The sequence below is a fragment of the Vidua macroura genome, chromosome 3 (genome assembly GCF_024509145.1).
Source record: "Vidua macroura isolate BioBank_ID:100142 chromosome 3, ASM2450914v1, whole genome shotgun sequence".
NCBI lineage: Eukaryota > Metazoa > Chordata > Aves > Passeriformes > Viduidae > Vidua > Vidua macroura.
Window position 1 is genome coordinate 50,714,479 of NC_071573.1, and position 21,828 is coordinate 50,736,306.

General features: G+C 42.9%; 1 protein-coding gene across 4 annotated transcripts in view; it reads left to right on the forward strand.

Moving 5' to 3' along the window:
* The window catches only part of PDE7B (phosphodiesterase 7B), a 168,893-nt gene that overhangs the window by 85,828 nt on the left and 61,237 nt on the right, over positions 1-21,828 (forward strand). Inside the window, exon 1 of one of the 4 annotated variants that reach the window (XM_053973204.1) lies at positions 2,509-2,779. The exons of the other annotated variants lie outside the window; for them this stretch is intronic. Coding sequence (XP_053829179.1) covers positions 2,542-2,779 — 238 coding nt within the window. The 5' untranslated portion in view covers positions 2,509-2,541. Of the gene's footprint in view, positions 1-2,508; positions 2,780-21,828 lie in introns of those variants that run through there. 4 annotated transcript variants of the gene reach the window in all.

Here is a 21,828-nt window from a genome sequence, read left to right on the forward strand (position 1 = left end):
AAAAGATTTATTTCAGTTTGTTTTTTGACTGGCCTCCTCCTTTGCACCTGTAGAACTATAAGTGAAAACAAATACAACAATTAATCCTACAACAATTAATCCTATCCATAAGACAGGTACCTACCCAAGTGACCCAACTACAAATGATACAAAACCTTTCACAGTTTTAAGGACACAAGAAGGTAGTGTAGATTTTGAAATCTGAGAAGATTTTTATTGCTGCTATCAAGAGGGTTGAGGGCTAAGTTCTGTTAACCACTTAAATATTCAGATATTAATCTAAAAATTAGTCTGGACATCTGTGATGTCCATTGCCTTCCTCAATGTCTGGTATCTTTTATCATAGAGTCATTATGGTTGGGAAAGCTCTCCATGACCATTGAGTCCAACCTTTGGCAGTACATCACCTTGCAGCTAAACAACAGTGCTAAGCGCCACTTTCAGTTATTTCTTGATCACTTTTTGCATTCAGTGAAGCTGGAAATGGCACAAGGATAGCCTTTCAGAGTGCTCTGGCACTTCTGCTCTTTGCCTCCATGGGGACCACAAAGCACAGAGGTAACCAAATAGGAAAAACAATAGCTGAAAAAAGTTATTGCAACTTCTTGTTGCACAAAACTTAAGTAGGTGGGGTGTAAGGTTTAAACTACTCAGTAGGCAAAGAGTCTTCAAAGTCTTCTGGATTTCAGTTGCCTGGTTTATCCCTTTGGAACAGTGCTTTAAAGAGTAATTGCATGAGACACACCAATATAAAACACCTAAAATATCACAATAAGCCATATGAAAATAAAACAAATAAAATTTGCCTTTCTAGAAAATGATAATCACAGATTGTATGAATGTTGTCAGTGCTTGTGCTACTGTACTGCACATCATCTATTTCTTTGTTCTTAACTCCTTTGTTCAATGAGTCAGGATATCCTGACACAAAAGACTGAAAAATATCAGCACAACAACAACAATACTACTTTGCAAGTGCTTCATAATTTTCAAGGCAAAGCTACCAAGTGTAGAGGGCTAATACTATAGCACTGCAGTCTGCAATCAAAACTTTAGCAAACCATTACAGTTGTCAGTTTGAGGCTGGAACATAAAGATAGGCAAGGCAGAGATCCTGTAACAGGAGAAAAAGCATGATGTTAATATGAGGAGGAGAGACATGCACCCTGTTTTCTACATGTAAGGGTGTTAAGTTTCAGTCCATTTTCTTGGCTTCTCTTCCTGTGTGAAGGAAGATCCTGCTTGTCTGACAGTTTACTTTTACATCTGGAGAGAAGGCAGAACATTGAATGTAACCCAGAGAAGACAAACGTATTAACTATGCATGCGAGGAAATGCTATAATGCCCACTAAAATCCCATTAAATAAGTCTTCTGCAATTTTACTGAAAACTAAGTGCTGGTGCAAGAACTCAACCTCCACCCCTCCGCTGTACCCTCCGTAAACTACGGGACAGACCAGTGCCACGAGCAGGCAAAAAGGGACACCTTGTAAAAAGGCAATATAAATGTTGTGAAAATCGCATGGCCCCTCCGAGTCCGGGATCCCCGGGAAGGGCCGGGTGCTGCTACAGGGTCTGGCCAAAGGCAGCCCACAAGCCCAGAGAAGCCCTCGCTGATAGCTGCGCAGCCCCAGCACGCCACCTCTGCTGCTGCATGAGCCAGAGCACTCCCCCGGACGGCTTTGCCTTGTTTTTAAAGATTAGCGATGAATAATTGCCTCCTCGTCGTAGTCTGGGAGCGACCGCTGCCACCAGGCACTGTCCTAACGTGAACCCGTTCAGGTGGAGCTTTACAGCCGAAATGACTGCGGGCGCGGGGCAGACTTCCCACCCGCCCCTAATCCCGTCCTTTCAGCATCCCGTTCCTTTGCGACCCCTTAAGTTCGGGCCCCTCCGCGTGCCCGCTCGGGCTGGCGTCCGGGAGCGGGGCAGGCGGGGGCACCACACGCCGCCAGCGCACTCGTGCTCCGCTCCCGGCCCTCGCAGCGTCCCGTGAATCACCGCCATCCTCTCGCCGAAGGGCAGCCGAGGCGACGGCGGGGTTTGACTTAAAAGGCCAAAACCCCCACCAGCTCCGCAGCCAGCGGGGCGAGGAGGAAGGCGGGGCGGTGGGGGCTCCCCCATGGCATCACGGCAGGGATGAAGTCAAAGTGTTTCCGCCGTGGCGCTTAGCGGGGTGCGAGCTGCGGCTGTGCCGGCGCGGCCCCGCTGCCCCGAGTGCCGCCCGCAGCAGCGGCCCGAGCCCCCGCCCCCGGGTCCCGGCGCCGCGCCGGCATGAGCGGCGGCCCCGCGCCTGCCCGGCAGCCGCTTCGCCCCGGCTGCAGGCGCCTGGCGGCGGGCTGAGGGCGCGCAGCGGCGGGAGCCGAGCGCGGCCGCCGGAGCCCGGCGCTCCTTCCTTCCGCGGGGCCGGGGCCGGGCGTGCCCCTGGCGAGGGGCGGCGGCGGTGGGCAGCCGGGCGCCCTCGCCCCGCTCTGGATGCCCATCGCGGCTGCTCGGGCCGGGGGGTGGCTGCCGCTCCCCGGCGGGGGGCGCGGGCCAGGATGCCGGTGCTGGAGCGCTTCTTCCCCGCGGCAGAGCCGGGCAGGCGGAGGAGGACGGGGGACGAATCGATGCCCTTTCCCATGGGCAGCCTGCCCGGTTATCAGCAGGGGACCCTGGCCTGGGACTTGCCCGAGATGATCAAGATGGTAAAGCTCGTTTGGAAATCCAAGGGGGAGCTCCGCGGGACGAAGCACAGAGGCGTTTTGGAGAGCGAGGATGCCCTGGGCGGTTCGGCAGGTAGGTTTCCCCCGCGCTGCTGTTCGGGGAAGCTGAGGGGCAAACGCGGCTGGGGGTCGGGGGCGGCGGGGAGCCGCGGCCGGAGCCGGACCGTCCCGTCGTGGGGCAGAGCCGCCGTGGCCGCAGAGCTGCCGGACCGAACGCGGCCGGTCTGAGAAACAGCCCGTGCTTTGGGCAGCTCTCTGCCGCCGCCGGGACTCGCGCACCGGAGTTTGTGCCGCGCTGAAGCCACGTCAGTTTGCCGATGGCGCTCCCCCGGTCCGGTCTGTTGCGTGGCTTTTGTACGCGGGGTAATAAAAGCTCGGCTGAAAACCAGAGCTCGGCTGGCTGAAAACCGCCGGGGCAGCCGGGCTCAGTGCCGGCACGGAGAGCTCTCCCTGCCCGCGTGGAGCTCCGCAGCGGCGGCCCCGCGGTCAAGGTGACGGAGAAGCGGCGCCCCGGGGCCGCCGGGCAGCCCGGCCGCTGCAGGAGTTTTCCCGGCTGTGTTCGCCGTGCCATTCCGAGCGCATGGCCTCTCCTCTTCCACCGCCAAACCTCTTCCCGATCTTCGCGTGCGCTGGGCTCCCTTCACAGGACCTGCCCGCGCTTCCCTTGTGCACAGCTGAGCGACTCCCTTACGGCTTGGATTTTGATAGCCACCACTATTAAAAACCTGAGAAGCGCTGCCCTATGCCACTACTTTTTCTTGAAACATGGTATATCACTGGGTAAAGAGTATGTGCTTTTTCCGTGACTGTATAAATCTTGTCTGTAAGTTTTTTCCGATCTCACTAACATATGGCATATCATCACGTGCTTTACTGAAGTCCAGGTTAAACCTGCAGCATTTTCATTTGGTAGAGATGAGTTGTCAGGTTAGCAGGGTACTTCTGATTAGTTGATTCCACATCTTAACCTGTGCTCCACACTGCTTATGGTTCAAAACCTCTTGCCTTCTGTTGTAGTCAGGGTCATAGGCCTATGGTTGTCTCAGTACCGGTTGGTAATTTTTTATTCACCTGTAATTGCACTGCTGTGATTTAATAGACTTTATGAAACTGTGTGGCTTGCTTCTTCAGAACTCTGGATTATCTCATCTCTGCGGCTTGGTCACTAAATTCTTCTGATGTATTCAGTCTTCAAACATTGTGCCTTCACCTTCCTTTGGTGTACCTCTTATTGAGACCTATAATTTACAGTACTTTGTACCAGAATAATTTAATTTCTTAGGTAGAATCACATCTTTGTAGGTATTTCAAAGAGATTGTTTTGTGTATGTATGTATATATTCTCTGTAATTGTATATATAAACCTGAATATTAAATAGGCATCAGTCTATCACTTTTGAATGCCTGCTCAGGTTGGCTGGTTGGTCACTGTATGTCTGTTATTTAAAATGTATGCAGTTTTATCAAAGAATGCTTGGTCCACTTCATTTTGAAAACAGGGAGATAGGTCTCAGGCTCTGAGGAAAATGTACAATCTGTCACCCTACTCTTGGGGAATCACTTCAGTTTAAAAGAATAATAAGTAAGAGTGATGTGGATAATGAAAGAGGCGGTCATATTGCTCTTTAAGACTTGGAGCAAATCAGCTGGGAATGTACTGTAGCCAACCAGGGAAATTGAGGCTTGTGTGGTGAATGCTGAGTGTTCAGAGATGGACCCTAATTAAGCAACTCAAGAAATGCTGTATTGCTTACACTGTATGTATGAGTAATGGTGGTTTTTTCAGTGTGCTTGTGTTGTATCTGGTGAAATTACTTTCATTAGGTAACAAATGAGATTCACCTTCAGATTCCTGAAGGCAACTAAAAATGAGCATGAATGTACAGATTAGTCCACTAGCAGGATGTGAGTAACTTGCATTTACTCAAATGGCCATTACTCGTATCCTGTGGAGGGTACAGTCCTCTTCATGGTGCCAGATCTATTCCATAAGCTCAGCTGACCTGCAGCTGTACAAATCAGGGCAGAAGATGACTCCTAACTCTCAGCGCTTTAAATACAAATCATCAGACGGTTTGAGGGAACCAGACCTGGGTTGCTGGTTTTTCCTCCTCAGCAACAGTCATCCTAGTAGTTTTCCCTCTTGTGGTTTCATTTTAGTCACTTTAAGTACATTGGAGTATGTGGGAAAACCAGTAAATGCTGAAATCTAGTATACTTAAATAAGTGCAGAGTCAAAGAATGCAGAAATGGGAAGAAGAGATAATCGTTTGGAAGGCTTAGTAGTTTGAGGTACTCAGCTTCATGTTTGTGTGATGTTTTTTACATGTTTGATTCCTGGAAAAAAAAACAGAACAAAGCTTCATAACTTGTATCTTATAAAAAAGGCAGTCCTTAGTCAGGAATCAGATTTTCTTCTGGTGAAGTTAAAGCAAATAATTTCTGCTTGAGGTACTGCTAGCTAGGCAAATAAATGTTGATTGTTCGGTAGTAGAATTCACAGCACTTTCCACATCAAGGGCTTTTTCATTTGAATTTTTAAGTATTCATATGATAACTCATGTTCTGTTATCACATCCTTATGAAACTACTTTGCTTACAGTAGAAGAGGAAATAGATATGAATTCTGGAAGGAAACAGTCAGGATTTCTGGCTTGCTTGATCATATTAATACAGATTTAGCTAGGCAAATTTCTTTGCCTTGTGTGAGTGATCGGACTGGGCTTTGGGCTGGCTTGCTAGAAAAGTCACAACCCTCTTAACCACAGATAGTATGATGGAGGGAGAGCTATATCTGCACATGATGTCAGTTCTGTGGATGGCAATGTCTTGGGGACCCATTTAGCCGTAATTTATACCACATTCCCCTTTCCTGAGGTAGGAGTAGAGAACAAAACTCTCTATGTGTCCTAGACTCTCATATGTAAGAGCTATATCTGGGTCTTTCACCTTGTTCAGTACCGAGAATAAGCTACTTAATCTCCCTGCAAAAAAAAAAGGGTTTGCAGTACATCATGCAGCACGTAGCTGGGATGAATGAAGAACTCGGATTTCAGTGACTGCCTGCCTGGGGTTTCTAATGATGATTTATTTTCACTTCCAAAGCAGTAAAACTCACACCTTGAGCCTTCTCGTTGCTTGCTTTTTAATGTTAGTATCAATTAAGACTACAGACCCTTCTTCTGCTCCTGGCCTGCTGTTGCTTAGTAACTCTTTCCCCCACCCCATTTCAATCCCTGACCAAATCAGCACAAAACTGGGATTTGTTGAAGACTCCCTCTTGCTGTGCCAAGAGCCATTTCTGTGGGAAATGGGTATAATTCGATGTCATTCCATACTGTGTTTCAGATTATTTGCAAGCCAATGCCTTTTACTTGAATGAAATAACAGCATGTGTTGATATTATTACAACTGAATTATTCAAATAATTCTGATCTGCAACTGTGTTGTTCTCTAGGAGGGAACTGTGTTCTGTTTATGACCCTAACTTTCTTATCACCCTCTCCTAGAGTTCAGCAGTAGCTTTGCATATCAAACAAACCTGATCAGGGAACAGGTACAGGTCTGCCTCCGAGAGTCTTTGTTAGGAGCATTAGTAACCCCTTAAGCTTACAGTGATCATCCCAGATAACTCCAGAGAGACTTTCTGTACTGAGTCTTGCACATGTGCAGACATGCATAACTTTGAGAGAAAATGCAGTGCTACTAAGAATGATCAAGGTCTGTTGAGACACTGTGGGTTTTTTGAAATAACTCTGAATGTTTTTTCCACTTTCCTCTTTCTGTTGGTGGATGTTTTCTCAGAAATGTAGGTTCTGATTCATGTGTGTATCATGCTTGTTGTTAACTGGCAAGTCCCTTTGCCTTGAGTAGGAAAAACAAGCAAGTACCACTCCTGTTACAGTTGGGAAAATATCTACCAGTTATTGGTGTGTCTATTTACTTCTCCTCTTCAGTCTACTGTCTCCTTTACAGTTCAATAGTCTATTCAAACTTCTTGCTTGCTCTTTCAAACCTTAGAGCTGTCTGCTGAGCAATCTTGAGATACACCTGTTGGAGAGGTCAGAGTCAAATCATATGTGTTTCCTCAGTGGTTGCTTGAAGGTCTTCCTTAAAGTTACTCACAAGACTCCCAAAGACTTCATTTTTCCACAGTATCCCAGGAAACAGGCCTTCTACTTAAGTTTTCTTTTGTATTCAACAATTTTTATCATGCTCTACAATAGCTTTGCTGTGCATGTTAAAATAAACTTCATACTTCCACTTCCTATCATTGCTTATAGAATCACAAAATTATTTGGGTTGGAAGAGGCCTTTAAAGACCATCTAGTTTCAACCCCCCTAGACCTGGTTGCTCAAAGTTCCATCCCACCTGGCCTTTGAAGACTTCTAGGAATTGGCATCCACAACTTCTCTGAACAACCTATTTGGGTGTGTGTTTAGTTGTGACACCTTGAAACTTGTGTTTGTAGTTCCACTGCAATAACTAATAATCATAAAATCTTAAAATTTAAATCAGTGAATTACTGAGAACCAAATGGGGGTTTGGCTAACAGCTCAAAAGCTCATAGTTTTGAGTATTTGGTGCTGAGCACGTAGGTGCCACAAATGTAGATCCTAGTAATAAATAAAATGTGGGACGTATCAAATGGTATTGTCTTAGCATCTGACCAGACTTCTGTGTTATTGTTTAGATTGAAATCAGCTTTGTTTATGTCCTGCTGACAGATGCACAGCAGGCAGGAGGGCAGCTTGCTATATATTTCTGAGCTTAAGTTTTCTTTTCTTCTTTTTTCCCCCCAGGTTTTATGTTGAGACTTTTTAAATCCATTACACTTAGATGGACAAAGAATGTGAATTTGATTGCTCACTGACTGTTGTGTTGAAAATCCTGCCCCTGGGAACAAGAAATTTGCTATTCTATATTTTGTGCAGACCTGGTTAAATCAGTGGAACTGTGTGTGATGGTCTCATTAAGAACAGGGAAATTAAACAGTGTACAGTACCATTTCTGTAGTGTGTGTATGTAGACCAAGAGAGAAAATTCAGACCACATCTATGGGTAATGCTGTTCAAACACAACTCTTCAGTTTATTGGCTGATCATAAGTTATTAATATATACGATTTGGGACTATTTCTTCGAAAAAGACGACACTAATTAGAGAATTGGCTTCAAAGATTATAAGAAATTATTTTGAGATGTTAAATCATGGTCACCATTTAAATTCTGGTGCTTGTTTGATACCTACCTCTTTACTTTGAAGTATTTTTAAAATGTACTGTAGAATGAGAAGCTGAACTGATTGTAGAAGTCTTTCATTTTGAACATGTCAAAATGAGCTTATGTGAGTGTCAGCTGAAGTTGTGTTTATTTTGGGAATGAAAATTTTTTACTTAGCTGCTGTGCTTAACCACTCTCTTCTGCTTCATTCTTATGTAAATTTTCTGGTGGGGATTTGTTGGGATTTTGGGATATTCACAGTTAAGTTGGAAGTGACCTTTAAGATGAGCAAGTTCAACCACTGCCGTGTCCACCAAAATAGGAGCTAGACCAGGGGTAAACAGTAGAGAAGAAATAATGTGAAAATCTCAGTGATTTCTAAATGGTCTTTCAGTTCAGCCTGGCTGGCACATTTTTTGTTTGCATTATTGTGGATGTTGGAAAACAAAATTTATTTGCAGAAGTATTTGGAGAAGCTCTTTTTGAGCAGCTGTTCAGCTATGTACAGCCACAGAAGCGAGAAAAAGATTACAATATTATAGAGCTAAGACTTCAGGATAAAGTTAGGAGATAAACCAGAATTACCCAGGTTGGATGTTGGCCAGCATGAAGAAGGGAATGGGGCTGGTGTGCTAGAAAATTGACAGAGGTTTATTGGTCTCTCAGCTCAGAGACAAATGAGCAGTCTGATGAAAACGGTAAATACAAATAGAGCAAATTCCAGTGAGCTGTGTAATGGTGGCCAGATCTGTTGCTTTCAGTGAAGCTGTTCTAAATATTAGGAGCCGAAGATGTGGCTTTATATATAAAAATATTGTTTCTAAAGGAAAAGCTGAAGAAGCTACTACACTGTAATTCAGACAGAGCTGTGGGGGATGTTGAATGCTTGTTTACTTCATTAGGGATAAAGCTGATAGTTTTCTTTTATCTTTGGTAACTTGACTCTGAAGTTCTCTGTACTCTGCAAAGAATTAAACTGTTAAGCAGCTATCGATAGAAAGCAGTGGTGGTATTAGCCATGCCTGCCTAGTGGTGGTGGTTTTCTGTATTGCTTAAACGTTGTGAGAGAAATGTTTAAAATGCATTGTGGGAAGCTCGATACTGCATTCCAACTTCCAAAGTAGGAAGTACATTGTATGCAATGTGTTTGCTGTTTCAGCGCTTCTTCATAACAAACTTCGTTTGTGATCTGTTGTACTTAAAAGAGTTCATTTGGATACATGCATCCCAGACAGCTTTCTGTAGTTCTGATTTAGGAAGTGTGAATTTGGCTTTCCATCCAGGCAACAAAGAAAAAGGGTGTCCATGTCACCATTTTTTCCACTATGACCTATTCACACCCCCTTCTCAGAGCTCAGTTTTCAGAATATGCTGAACCATGTTACTTAAGATAATAGCTCACATGCTGCCCCACCACTGCCACATTTCCAGGGGGCATCTTTACAAATGGGCAAACTTGTCTGAATTGGAGTTGTCCTGCAGGAACTCCCTGGTGTCACCTCCTTTGAAAAAAGTCAATTGACCTCAGGCTGATTCTTCACAGCAAGTATGCATCTGGTTCTGGCCATAATTCTATAAACTTTCTAGTTCTCCTGTCTTTGTTTTATCTGGACTAAAAAGTGAAACACTCTTGAGATATCCAGCTCAAAATACACTTTGACATTTGTTAATAACTTTTTGTAAGTCATCCTAACTTTTTTCAGAAAGAGGATTCAGCCTACTAAATTACGGGATAAATTACATTAGGTTAAGTACTTAATTGATCCACAGTGTGTACTTGCAAGACAAAAATGTCTTCGCTCTTCATTTTTTTCCTCAGCTTGCAACATACAATTTCTTCTGTCACTGTTATGGCTAACAAACAAACAAACTCTGCATGAGAGAAGGAATAAATCCTTCTTGCTCACCTCCTGGATAAAACATTCTTTTGGCTCCTTTGTGGACTGCCAGCTGTGGTTTTCCCTGAAAAAGTTGAACATAGTATGGTCTAAGGTGTGTACTAAGAGAGAGGCCCAACACAACAAGGATTTAGTAGGCTCAAGAGTATTGCTGTCAGTAATACTGTCACCCTTATTACAGTAGCAATAGAGAGGCAAACCCTTTCTATTGCTCTTTGAACAGAATATCCTGAAATTCAGGTATCCTTCAAATTTCCCTCAGAAAATAAAACTTTGCCATTGACCTTTGCCAGTTTATTTATAATCTCTGGGAATGGAACACAATGGGAGTGCTTCCCAGTCCCAGGAACTGAGAACCTGTTTGAAATTGCAGTGAAGCCAGGGACAGTCTTTCCATAGACATGGATGGGCTTTGTTCTAAACCAGGACGTTCAGTGTTACTTTTGGGTAAAACCCTGTGGAAGGTGTATACACATGAGACCATTTGGAGAAATTGCTGTAAACTTCCCCAGCTCTGATCCTTTCTGAAGGGGAAGTGTGCAAAACTCTGCTTCCTGTAGGAGCGTATGAAATCCTTTCATCTGTAGCCAGCTCTGGCTTATGTGGAGGTAATGCCTTCAAATATTGCTATTTCAGTGTTCTCCTGATATCCCTGACCTAAGGTGAAGACAAAGTATTAACTCAGAGGCCTACTTAAAAGATGCTCTGTGCAGGTGCAATTGGAAATGAAGCGTTATCCTGGAGGGTTTTGGGAACGCACTGTGCTGTGGCAGGCATTGCTTCTTTCCTGCTGCTTAAGCACTGCCTTGAGATTGAATGCTTTGTTTTCAGCTGCTGGAATTACAGATCAAACAGGAGAATACTTCTAAACTAAGTACTACACAATACTGTTTGAACACTGCTTTTGAAAGTTAAATCATAAAGTAGGTTCATCAAGTAGAAGGAATTAGTTTTAAGGTTGCTGAAACTATGTTCCACAATAGTCAAAAACTAGTGTCTACACAGATGTGCCAGGCGAATATTCAATTAAAAATCATACAGAATAATAGGAAAATGCAGGTGCAGAACATTTCTTAAGCCTTCAAAATTTTGACAGGTGCTGAAAACATCTTCCATATACAATCCATTATCCTGTTTTTAATATCTATTGTCTAAGTTCTTCCTTGTCCAATAAGAAGTGCTTCTGTAAACGAGCTTTCCGTTAGTTAAGGTTATCAGCAGCAAGTCCTCGGGGATTTATCTCTGCATGTTATCTGGGTTGTCAGGAGACTGTGTTCACTGAAACACCCAGGTGCTTATCCAAATAGCTGTGTTCCAAACTTCGCTTATCCTGACATCTTCCAAACAGTTAATGTGTCCAAAACTTAAACTGGAAATCTTGTAACTACAGGCTTTCATGGAAGATTTCTTATTTCCTGCTTCCATCCTGAGTGGATATACTGTAGGAACAGCTGCCTTCACAGTAATTGGGCAATTACATTTCTAATTCCAAGTGGAACTGAGAGAATAAAGGGGTGAGAGAGACTGGGCTTCTGTGAAATGCCAGAAAAAATTGCTTGATCCAGCTTGGGGTCTGCATGCAGGTTTGTCTCATTAAAAGAAGTGGGGAGAGGAAAATAATTCTGCACTCCCTGCTTGCAGATTATTTTAGTGATACATCTTATGTTCAGGTACACTAAAAGCAAGAAACAGAAAAACGCATACAAGAGCTTCTGAACTTTATAGGTGCTGCACAGCTATTGCACTTGCTTTTTGTTCTTCCTGGAAGCACTAGTGAATGTGCATTTCATGTTCTCATGTGGGAACTAAATCTAGCTGAATAAATTAGTACTGGGAATATCTCAGAACTGAACTCAGTTCTATGCGTAAGTCTGTGTGTTGCTTTCCATGACCACTGGAAAAGAGACTAAGGAGAGAAGAATTTATTGCACAGCTGAGAACTACCTCCCTAAAATGGCAGAGGTGCAAGGCTTTTAGGTGAGACACTGTCAGCATACACTTCCAAGCAAGGTCAGTTTGAACATCTTGTTTAGAGTCAGCAAACTGAGAGCTCTCAAGGAAGCAGAGCAGCGAGGAGCAGAGCACACTTAGAGGAGACAAGCAATGGGTAGGAGTTGGAGGGAGAGATGGCAATTTCCTCAGTGCTGTTTAGTCCAGTGGCATGTCCCAAGTTTAATCCCAAATTCCCTGCTTGTCAGTCATGAATAAGGCAACGATCACTGCTGTGTATAAGTGCTGGCACAGCTTTTTGCCCATCTTCTTTCTGTCAAGTTGTCTGCCCTCTCATTGGAAACCATAATTGCAGATGTGGATAAGGGCATGGTGACACAGATGAGATTGGCTTGGTGCAGTCCTGCATTGACTCTTAGAGACTTTTTTTTTAAGGAACATGTTGTGAAGTATGGTTTATCCGTTTTTCTAGCTTCATGCATCTCGGCCAAAGTGATGAAAATATCAAGGATAGCAACTCAAGTTACAGCAGCATGGGGGCTTATGCTGAAGACATGAGCTGCTGGCAAGAGCATAAAGGAGCCATTACAGGACTACAGTAGTTCAGCTTAATGACTAATCAGAAGGTTTCATTATGATATCTTCTCTTTTTTCCTGAGTACTAGTTAACTTACCCACTGTAAAAGTAAAAGGGATAGTAGGTAGGACTTGTGAGGCGAGTGCAGATAACATACTGCAGGCAAGGTGAAGTGCAATAAGTAACAAGTAACTTGAGATATAATTTAAGTAACTTAAGTTGTAATAAATAGCTTGAGACAGAAGTGTACCCAAAGACCCTATTTTGCTGGGGGAGAATCAGTAAGAGTCAGAAGTATGGGATTTTCCTGTCAGAACTGGACTGGGATGTGTTCACTGAGTGGTCTGCGTGGCTTACCTGATAGAAATGTATGATCCTTGACAAGATTTCACAGATCATCAGTAGAATCTGAATGGTCAGATCTTCACTAATAACTAGGTCTGAAATTCTGCTTCAAGATAGAAGTCTAACTTAAGTGTCAAGGAAGCTACCTGATTTGTGTCAAATAAATGCTTAAGCTACCTACAGAATACTGTTCTGGTTTTTGGAGTTAAAAGATGCAATCTGTAAAATGTGATAATCTACTGAAATCACACAGCTGTTAAATCATAATTACATTAAAGAGATGGAATTCAGATTGAAGTTATAACCAGCAAGCCTATTTAATTTCCCCGTGGAATAGTAATAGAATAGATCTTCCCTTCCCCCATTTCCAGCCGTGCACATCATTAAGTACCAACTAAGTAGCTGGCAAAACAGAGTAAAAGTTAAACTAACTTTGCTAATAGTGAGCTGGAATTCTCATAATGAAAATGCAAGGTACCTTATTTAAATATTGGCCCCTTGACAGAATCTGCACCACAAGCCTCACAAGACTGTCACTAATCTTTCTGTAGGTGCCCTGTAGCCAAAAATGTGCTGATGTCTGGCTTTGCACAGACTGGAGACCTGGGAGATTATATGTTTTGAACAGGATCAAATGACTAGAAGGGGAAACCACTCTATACTTAGCTGTCTTGTCATACAGACAGAAAAACATTTTTGCATGTGACCTTGTTAACAGCATGAGTTAAGAGCAACACTATGAATTAGAGGCAGAACTTCTGAAGCTTAGATCATCATTGAGAATCTGTGTTTTTCTGGTCATCTGCTTAATTTTTTCCCCTCTTCTCCTATTTAGACTTCAATTTTTGTGCTGACTCTAGGTCACATGGAGAGATGAGAGTGAGAAATTCACCAAGCCAGCTCTCCTCCATTTTAGAAAAGCAGAGCAACAGTTCAATACAGAATTTTTATTTCACCATTACTGTCAAGTCCTTGATTTCTCTTAATAGTCATTTGTTCTCCCTTCATACTGCAAAGTCTGTCCTAGTGTACTCCTCAGCCAATATGCCTTTGAGCATCTTTCCAAATTATTATCACCAGACTGACTACCTCACTGCAAATTAATTCTGTTGAAATCATATTTCTGTCTTCAACTTAACTGGTTCCCACACCTGCAGCATTAATTGCCTCTTCTCTATTTTAGATAGTCTTTGAAGCCTTTCCCTCCTGTAGCATCTACCTCTGTGCACAGTACATTTTCACTGATGCTTCTTTCAACAGAAAATTGGCATCTCCTCTCCCTTGCACTCCCTCTTCCTCCTTGTTATAGGCAGAATTTTATTTACTGCTCCTTTCCTGTAACAAAGGATAGAACATGGTGGATAAGGCTGTGTCCTGTTGGAGTCTGCAGACAGTTGATGTCCCCTACAAATACAGCTTGCTATGTCACTGGATGAATGGCTTGTGAAATGCCTCATAAATATCTGTTCCCTGGCTGAAGTCAACAGAACTCCTCTTTTTTCCCCAGATAGCACCCCACACCTTATTTTAATTAGGGTAGATGAAGCTACTGGGACGACTGTCATGGTGCAAAGGCAGGCATGCTACTAACCAGTAACTTACGTGTCTCAACTAGGAGGTATATATTCAGTACCCTGCAGGAGCTTCTGTTTTACCTTTGTCCAGAAGGAGAGAGTAGATACTGAAACTTAATTTTCTATGAAAAACTCATTGTGCACTGGGTCACGAGCATTGCAATAACCAAAACCCTATGGCTTGTAGGAGTCAGCAGCTTTCCCAAGTGAACCGGTAAGATGCTGCCAGTAGAAACTTGTTTGGCTTTAGTACTGTTGGTCAAAATTCTGTTCCCAAACCCATCTCTTTATCAAGAGAAGAGCCTCAGCCTCTTCTGAATGAGCACAAACAGGGCACACAGCAGCAAAACTTTTTATCTGTCCCAAATTTTTCTTATAGTTAAGAACTGGATAAAGTAACACAGAACCATCAGAGCCACACACAGGGGCAGAAGTGGAAGGAGAAGAGATTAAATAAAATAAAGCAGCGTGATAGTAAAAAGAAAAGCATGTAAAAATATGAATGCCAGACAGATGGCTTGAGTGGGGAGCACAACTAATCCATGGGATATCAGAACGGTAGGATGACTGTTTTAAAATCTCTTTAAAGAAGGAAACCGGTAATTGAACTGGAATGGACGAGGATAGAGCAAAAATAAGTTGCACTGAAATGAGGAAAGAACAACTTCTTAGACATCCCTTATGTAGTGCTTCATTGCATTACAAATCAAAAAATGATTTGGGTTGGAAGGGACCTCAGAGATCATGTAGTTCCAACCACACCACCACAGGCAGGGACACCTTCCACTAGACCAGGTTTCTTAAAGCCCCATCCAGCCAGGCCTTAAACATTTCCGTGAATGAGGCATCCAGATTCTCTCAGCAACTGGTTCCAATGTCTCACCACCCTCACAGTTAAGAATTTCATTCTTATATCTAATCTAAACCTGCCCTCTTTCAGTTTGAAACCATTTCTCCTTGTTCTGTCACTTCATGCCCTTTTAAAAAGTCCCTTTCCAGGTCTCCTGTAGGCCCCCTTTAGGTACCAGAAGGTGCTGTAAGGTTTCCCTGCATCCTTTGCGTCTCCAGGACCCCTCCAACTCTCTCAGCCTGTGTTCGTAGGAGGGGTGCTTCAGCCCTGTGAACATCTCTGTGTCCTTCCTCTGGACTTGCTTCAACAGATCCACGTCCTTCTTATGTTGTGTCCCCCAGAGCTGGATGCAGCTCTTCAGATGAGGTCTTGTGAGAGCAGACTGAGGTGGCAGAAGCACCTCCCTTGCCCTGCTGGCCAGGCTGCCTTTGACACAGCCCAGGACATGGTTGACCACTTTAGCTGTGAACTTACACATGTCAAGTTTATTCATGTCAAGTTTCTCAACCACCAGCACATCCAAGTCCTTCTCACAAGGACTGCTCTCAATCCATTCTCCAGTCAGCCTGTACTTGTGCTTGAAATTGCTCCTATCCGGGTGCAGGACCTTGCCCTTGATCTTGTTGAACTTAAGGAAGTTTGCACAGGCCCACTTCTCAAGCCTATTAAGGTCCCTCTGGATGGCATCCCTTCTTCCCAGCATACGGAACACGCCATAGGGCTTGGTGTTGTTGGCAAACTTGCTGAGGCTACGTTCAATCCCACTGTCCATATTGCCAACAAAAGTCTGTAACAGTGCTGGTTGCTAAGCCAACCCCTGAGGAATGCCATTTGTCCCTTGGACATTAAGCTATTGACTGCAGCTCTTGAGTGCGACCATCTGCCACTGTGTAGTCCATCTGTCAAATCCATGTCTCTCCAATTTAGAGACAGGGGTATTGTATGTGACAAGATAACTGCTTTGTACAAGTCCAGGTAGATGATGTCAGTAGCTCTTCCCATATCCACCATTCCATACAATTCCATTGTAGAAGGCCACCAATTTGTCAGGCATGATTTGTCCTTACTGGAGCTGTTGTTTGCTGTTACCAATCACCTCCTTATTTTCCATGTGAGCATTCAGTGTAGTTTCCAGGAGGATCTGCTCCATAATCTTGCTGGTCACAGAGGTGAGATTGAGCAGCCTGAGCCTGACCAACCTACTGACATGTAGTTCCCAATATCTTCCTTGTATCTCTTTTGTAAAAATGGGGATTTTGCTTCCCCTTTTCCAGTTGGTGGGAACTTGACTGAAATGGCACAGCTACTCAAATATGGTGGAGAGTGGCTTAGCTGCTTCATCTGTAAGTTCCCAGAATAGCCTGTGAGTGCTGTATGCATCAAAAACTTCCTTGAAAGTAAGGGTGTGTATCACCTGCACTTCAGGCTGTCATCCTTGAGGATGAAATAAGAAAATACTTTCTTTAAGGCTTGATATGCATGCTAGTGGAAGGTGGCCTGTGAACAGGAGGCACCAATTCACAAAATAGGTGGCATTCAGTTCCCTGTGGGGACAGGAGTACTCACTCTTTGAAGGGGAAAGGAAGATGAAACAATTAAAACTGTTTTCTCTGTTACTCTTCTCCCTTTGTTATCAAATGTAAAATCTGCAAACAGATGTTACAATGGAACCATGGAAAATCTGAGAAAATATTTAATTTTTCCATCCCTGTTTAGTAAACAAAGATGTTTCTACAAATAAAGAAACATGGGGGAAATAATGAAAAAGACCCAAAACCAAAAGGAGCTGCCTGCCAGCTCCCATTGCCTCAGGTAGTGTATCTTCCTACTTGCTGTGGGTGGAAAACCACACCTGAACGCTTGACCAGCTGAGAGAGGCATTAAGTCACTGCTGGAGCCACACATTGTGATTTTCCCAAATCACCAGTGGCAGACTCTGAAAGTGCACCCTGCAGACTGTTACCAAAGGAGATGGCCTTCAAAGAGGTCAAAGTCTCCACTGCTTGAAAACGAGAGGTGGGAAGAGGATGGGTGGTGCAGAGTGGACGAAGGAACTGACTTTCTTCTATTTCCCTTTTAGCTACTGAAGGCATGAACTAATTTACAGGAAAGCTGCCAGCTTTTTTTTTTTTTTTTTTTTTTTTTTTTTGGCGGGGAGTAGGTGTGGAGGACAAAAACTCTATGTGTAACTTACTGCTTTTTGGGGTAAGTCAGCTAGTATTTAGAGCTCTTTGATGCCACGGTGCAACAGATTAGAAATGAGTTTGGGGTGTCAGCTGTCAAAATACACACAAAAACCACTTTAGGAAGCATGAATTATGCATGAGGCATTCAGAAGCTGCTCAGGGCTGTGTTGAGTGTCACAGCTGATCTGTGCATTGGGTCAGTGGTGGTCTGGTGTTGCCTTCTTGCTGTGTGGCACTGGGCTGTGTTTCCTGGGCTGCAGGGGAACAGGGAGATGGGGAGCAGAGCTGCATCTCTGGCGCAGGCAGCTCAGCACATTGAGAGTATGGGTGTACAGAGCTAAGCAGGGCCACAGGTGGGGAATCCAAAGGAACTGATCTTCTTCCTTGCAGATGCAGCAGTTAAGCAACTTCAGGCAGGAGAGGTTTTGAGCTGCTGTGGCACCTTTCCAGGAGCTAATAAGAGCTTGAAATAAAGCCCAGGCCCTAAATGCACTTTATTTGGGCTCAGAGTGGCAGTTTTTCTTACTGTTGTAATTGAACAGGAAAAAGCGTATAAATTTGTCTTTGAGTTTCTAGCTTTGAAACTGCATGGGCTTAGAGAGCTTTCATGTAAGATGAGGACCAAACCCTTGGCCTTCTGGATCTGCTTTGCCATCAATGCTGACTTCTGGCAGAGAGACTTAATGCTGGCTAGTGAGGTGAAAACAGTTTGTATCATAGGTTCCTATAGAGTTCACCTTTAAAAGCAGCCAGCTGCATGTGGGTATAGAGGGATGATAACTCTGGAAACCACCCACAAGTTCCTCAGTCAGGTTATTTAACGTATTTAATGTATCCTGCATTGAGGGAAGCTAGGGGTGTTTGCATGCTCCTCTAACATAACAGAGCTAGAGGGATGATTCCTTCAGCAGCAGGGCAGTTGCTTTAATAAACCTAATATTTTGAGCACACTTTGAGCACCATCACATAATCTGCCTTATACTTGAAGGCTGGTGGACTGTCTGGAAGACTTCAGGTTGTTGAAAGTAATGGCCTGTTAGCATGACCAGCTACCAAAGTGGCTGTTCTGACAGAACAGATTGGGACCCATATTTCGTGACTGACTCAGCCCTTCCCAGTTTGCCACACTGAACCAAAAGGGAAAAATTTTGTCTGTCTGACCCCATTTTGTCAGCTTGAGGCCCAGTACAGCATAGAGTAAACCCAAGGTTGTAAGAATCACTCAGCTGAAGTTCAGATCCTTCCTCTGCTTTTTAATTTACTGATTTATGGCTTTCATATTTTTAAATACATATTTTCCTTTTGTGGATTTTAAAACAAGGAAGAGTAAAACAGCAGTTGGTCAGCAAAACTAACTTCTCAGGAAAACTAAAACAAAAATCGATTTTGTTGTGCTATTGAATGACTTAAATGGTACTCAGCCCCAGAGGTTCAGAAATATGTCGAATTCAACCACTGAATATTTATTTACACAATGTATTGACAGCTGATCTGTAATATATAATGTTCCTAGATATGCACATTGTTTTATGCCTTCAGGAAAAAACTATCACAGTTTAAGATACTCGTCTTCTGATGATAATGAAAATCTTTTGAGAGTAACTGTAATAAAGCCTTGCCCCTTCTGTCCTTTTGTCCAGTAAGGCCTACTCTGCCCCACTTCATGCTAGCAAAGAATGAGAGAGAGAAGCTGCTGAGCCTGCCAGGGCCTCTTGGAGTTTCATGAGGAGTTGAGGCATGATTAGAAACTGGAAAAAGGAGACCAGGAACTTTTATGTGTCAGTGAGAAAGCATGAGAGTTTTAGAAGCAGTTGGTGTAGAATGTGAGCCAAGAAGAAAAAAGGTTTAAACTTTTCAAGATCTTGCTTCTGTTCCCAGGCATGATAGAAATAAAGAACTAATTGAGCAATAAAACGTGCTTATTGGAGTTGGCTAGGGGAGGGTCGCTTGTAAAAGGTTGCTAACAATAGGATGAGGGCTTTTTCCTCTGCAGGGAAGAGAAATTAAGGGGTATGAAATACTTGCCATAATATAGTCACGAGTGTTTGAAATGCACATATGCATATATGCACATATGTCCTTACCTTCCTTCTGACTTCGGTGTTCATAAAATCTTTCCACGGTTCTGGTGAGGAAGGGAGGAATAAAACCTCAGCCCTGTGAATGAGCAGCAACTTGGCTGTCACTTGTGTCTGTCAGTGCTGCTTTGGGTGTTCTAAATCTGTGGAGTCTTGTTTCCAAAGTGCAGGTAAGCTGTGTCACACAGCACATTCTGCTCAGTGGTAGTCTTGGTGTAGCCCAGGAATGCTCCCAGAATAAACAGTGTACCCCATCCTTCACTGTTTTTACTGTTGTAAAACCCAATCCTGAAGGTTACCCTATCAAGCAGCCTACGTACCTGTGACATGTTATGCTGGGCAATGTAGGTGAAAAAGCATCCACAGTTATTAGGTCCCATAACAAATCTAAATAAACAAATGTAATCAGTGGATGTCTTTGGAAATTCTCTCAAAGAATGAATACAATTTATAGGCCTAACCACTTTGCTCAGCAGTGAGTAGTTGTAGAACTGGATTTTAAGGAAAGACTGAACGAAACCAAATTGCTGAGGTACCAGAAATATCCTGCTCTGTTCCTGTAAGAGAACATAAAGCAACAACAACTAATAAAAAAAAAGTTTTATTAACTGATGGAAGAATTATTTCTATTAGCATTTCCCAGTAAAATTGAGGTGACTTAATTCCCAAACTATCTTTCAAAAAAGGCGTTTTTTCAGGCTGTTGGAGGTTGGCCACTAAATGTGTCTGTAACACATTAGGCACTGTTTTTCAAAACACCTTGTGGACTGCTAATTGGAGTTTGCATAATACCACAAAATTGCAGACATTCCTTTGAAATAAGCAGGAATGAAAACTGCTTTTCTGGGGTAAAAAAGAAAGGAATTTTTTATTTTTAACAAAAAGGCTTAACAAAAATCCTTTTGGAATATGTTGCTGTTGTTATTATTATTATTATTATTATTATTATTATTATTGCATGCTTTTTTTTCCCTGAAGAAATTAGGTTGAGGAAAAGTTTCCGAACAGTTTTGAATTACACAAGTTCAAGGAGGGCCTTGTACATACAGTACTACTGTTCAAACCAAGAGGTAAACAATTATGAAATGCCTTTGAAATGCAAGGCTGGTAATGCCAAGGTTATGTATTTTGTCATTGAACACAACAGTAAATTGTTAGGAGTAGGAGTGAGTGATACTTATTACTTACGCACCAATGTGCAAAAGAAAACTTTTGAAATTTAATATCTCAGGGTTCAAATTCTTAGTGGTAACACTCTTGCTTTAAATCTGATATAGCCAATAGGAACCAGTCAGGATCAGAAAGGAAAAAAAAAGCCATTAGAGAAATACATTTGCTTGGTCAAAATTCAGACTTATTCTGCACTTTGGCTGACAAGTGCACGTGCATTTCAGGCCCATACATCCTGCAGATTTGGAGCTGTCCTGGGTTTGGATCTGAAGATGGTTTTAGGGTAGACTAGGATCAAACCAGGGCTGACACTGAAAATTATTAGTTAGCATTCTATTTTTCTATAATTGTTGGATCACTCTGAGCTGTGAATCTTTTCCACAGCTTTGAATTTTCAGAATAACAGTCCAAGCAAGCTGATTTTGTTTCATAAGTGTCCAGCAACTCATAGTGACTGGACATAGGTAGCAATTCTTTATGAAGGGAAAGCTGGAAAAAGCCAGTTTCAGAGCATTGTGAAAGTGTGACTGGGTGCATGAGAGAGACAAATCCTATCCAATTAACTCTTATTTCTGCCTGAAATTTTGAAAGAGTATATAAAACATCTTATCATGCTCTGCATGACATACCCAGCATGAAAGCATGAACATTCTATTTCCAAATCTGTTTCACCACGCTGCACGATTCTTGTGTTTAATGAAATAACAGCAAAACGGAAGCTTTTAGTCAAGCAGATGGATGTTGATAGAGTTGGAAACTTACTCTGTGTTTATCAACAAGAATAGTATCTTATGGTCAGAATCTGAGTATGGCAAATAATACAGTAGTTTGGAGAACAGAGAGATGTTGGGAAAAGATTTTTTTTTTGTTTCAAGTGCCAGGTTTGACAGTACATTTGTTTATATCTAATATATTCCTAATGCTTGGGTCTAAGACATGGTATTTCAGTTTTGTATAAAGAAGGTTTTTAATGAAAAGAACACGTCCTTCACTTAAATCAATTAGACAAAAAAGGAAAGAAAATCACCTTTTGTTACATTGGAAGCACAGGAGGAGGCGGCAAGGGCAGATTAGCAGGGCTTTGTGTGGCAGTGCTTGTGTATGAAACAAACAGCTTTTGACAGGAAGATTACAAAAACTGGAATCATGAAGAGAGAAAAGCTGTTGCTAAATGGTGAGCATGTATTTGCTTTATTTACCCACCAATTTCCTTCTGCTTTAGCAGAGGTATCTGCCAGGCTCTTGAAAATTTTAATCATCCTTGAGCTGTCA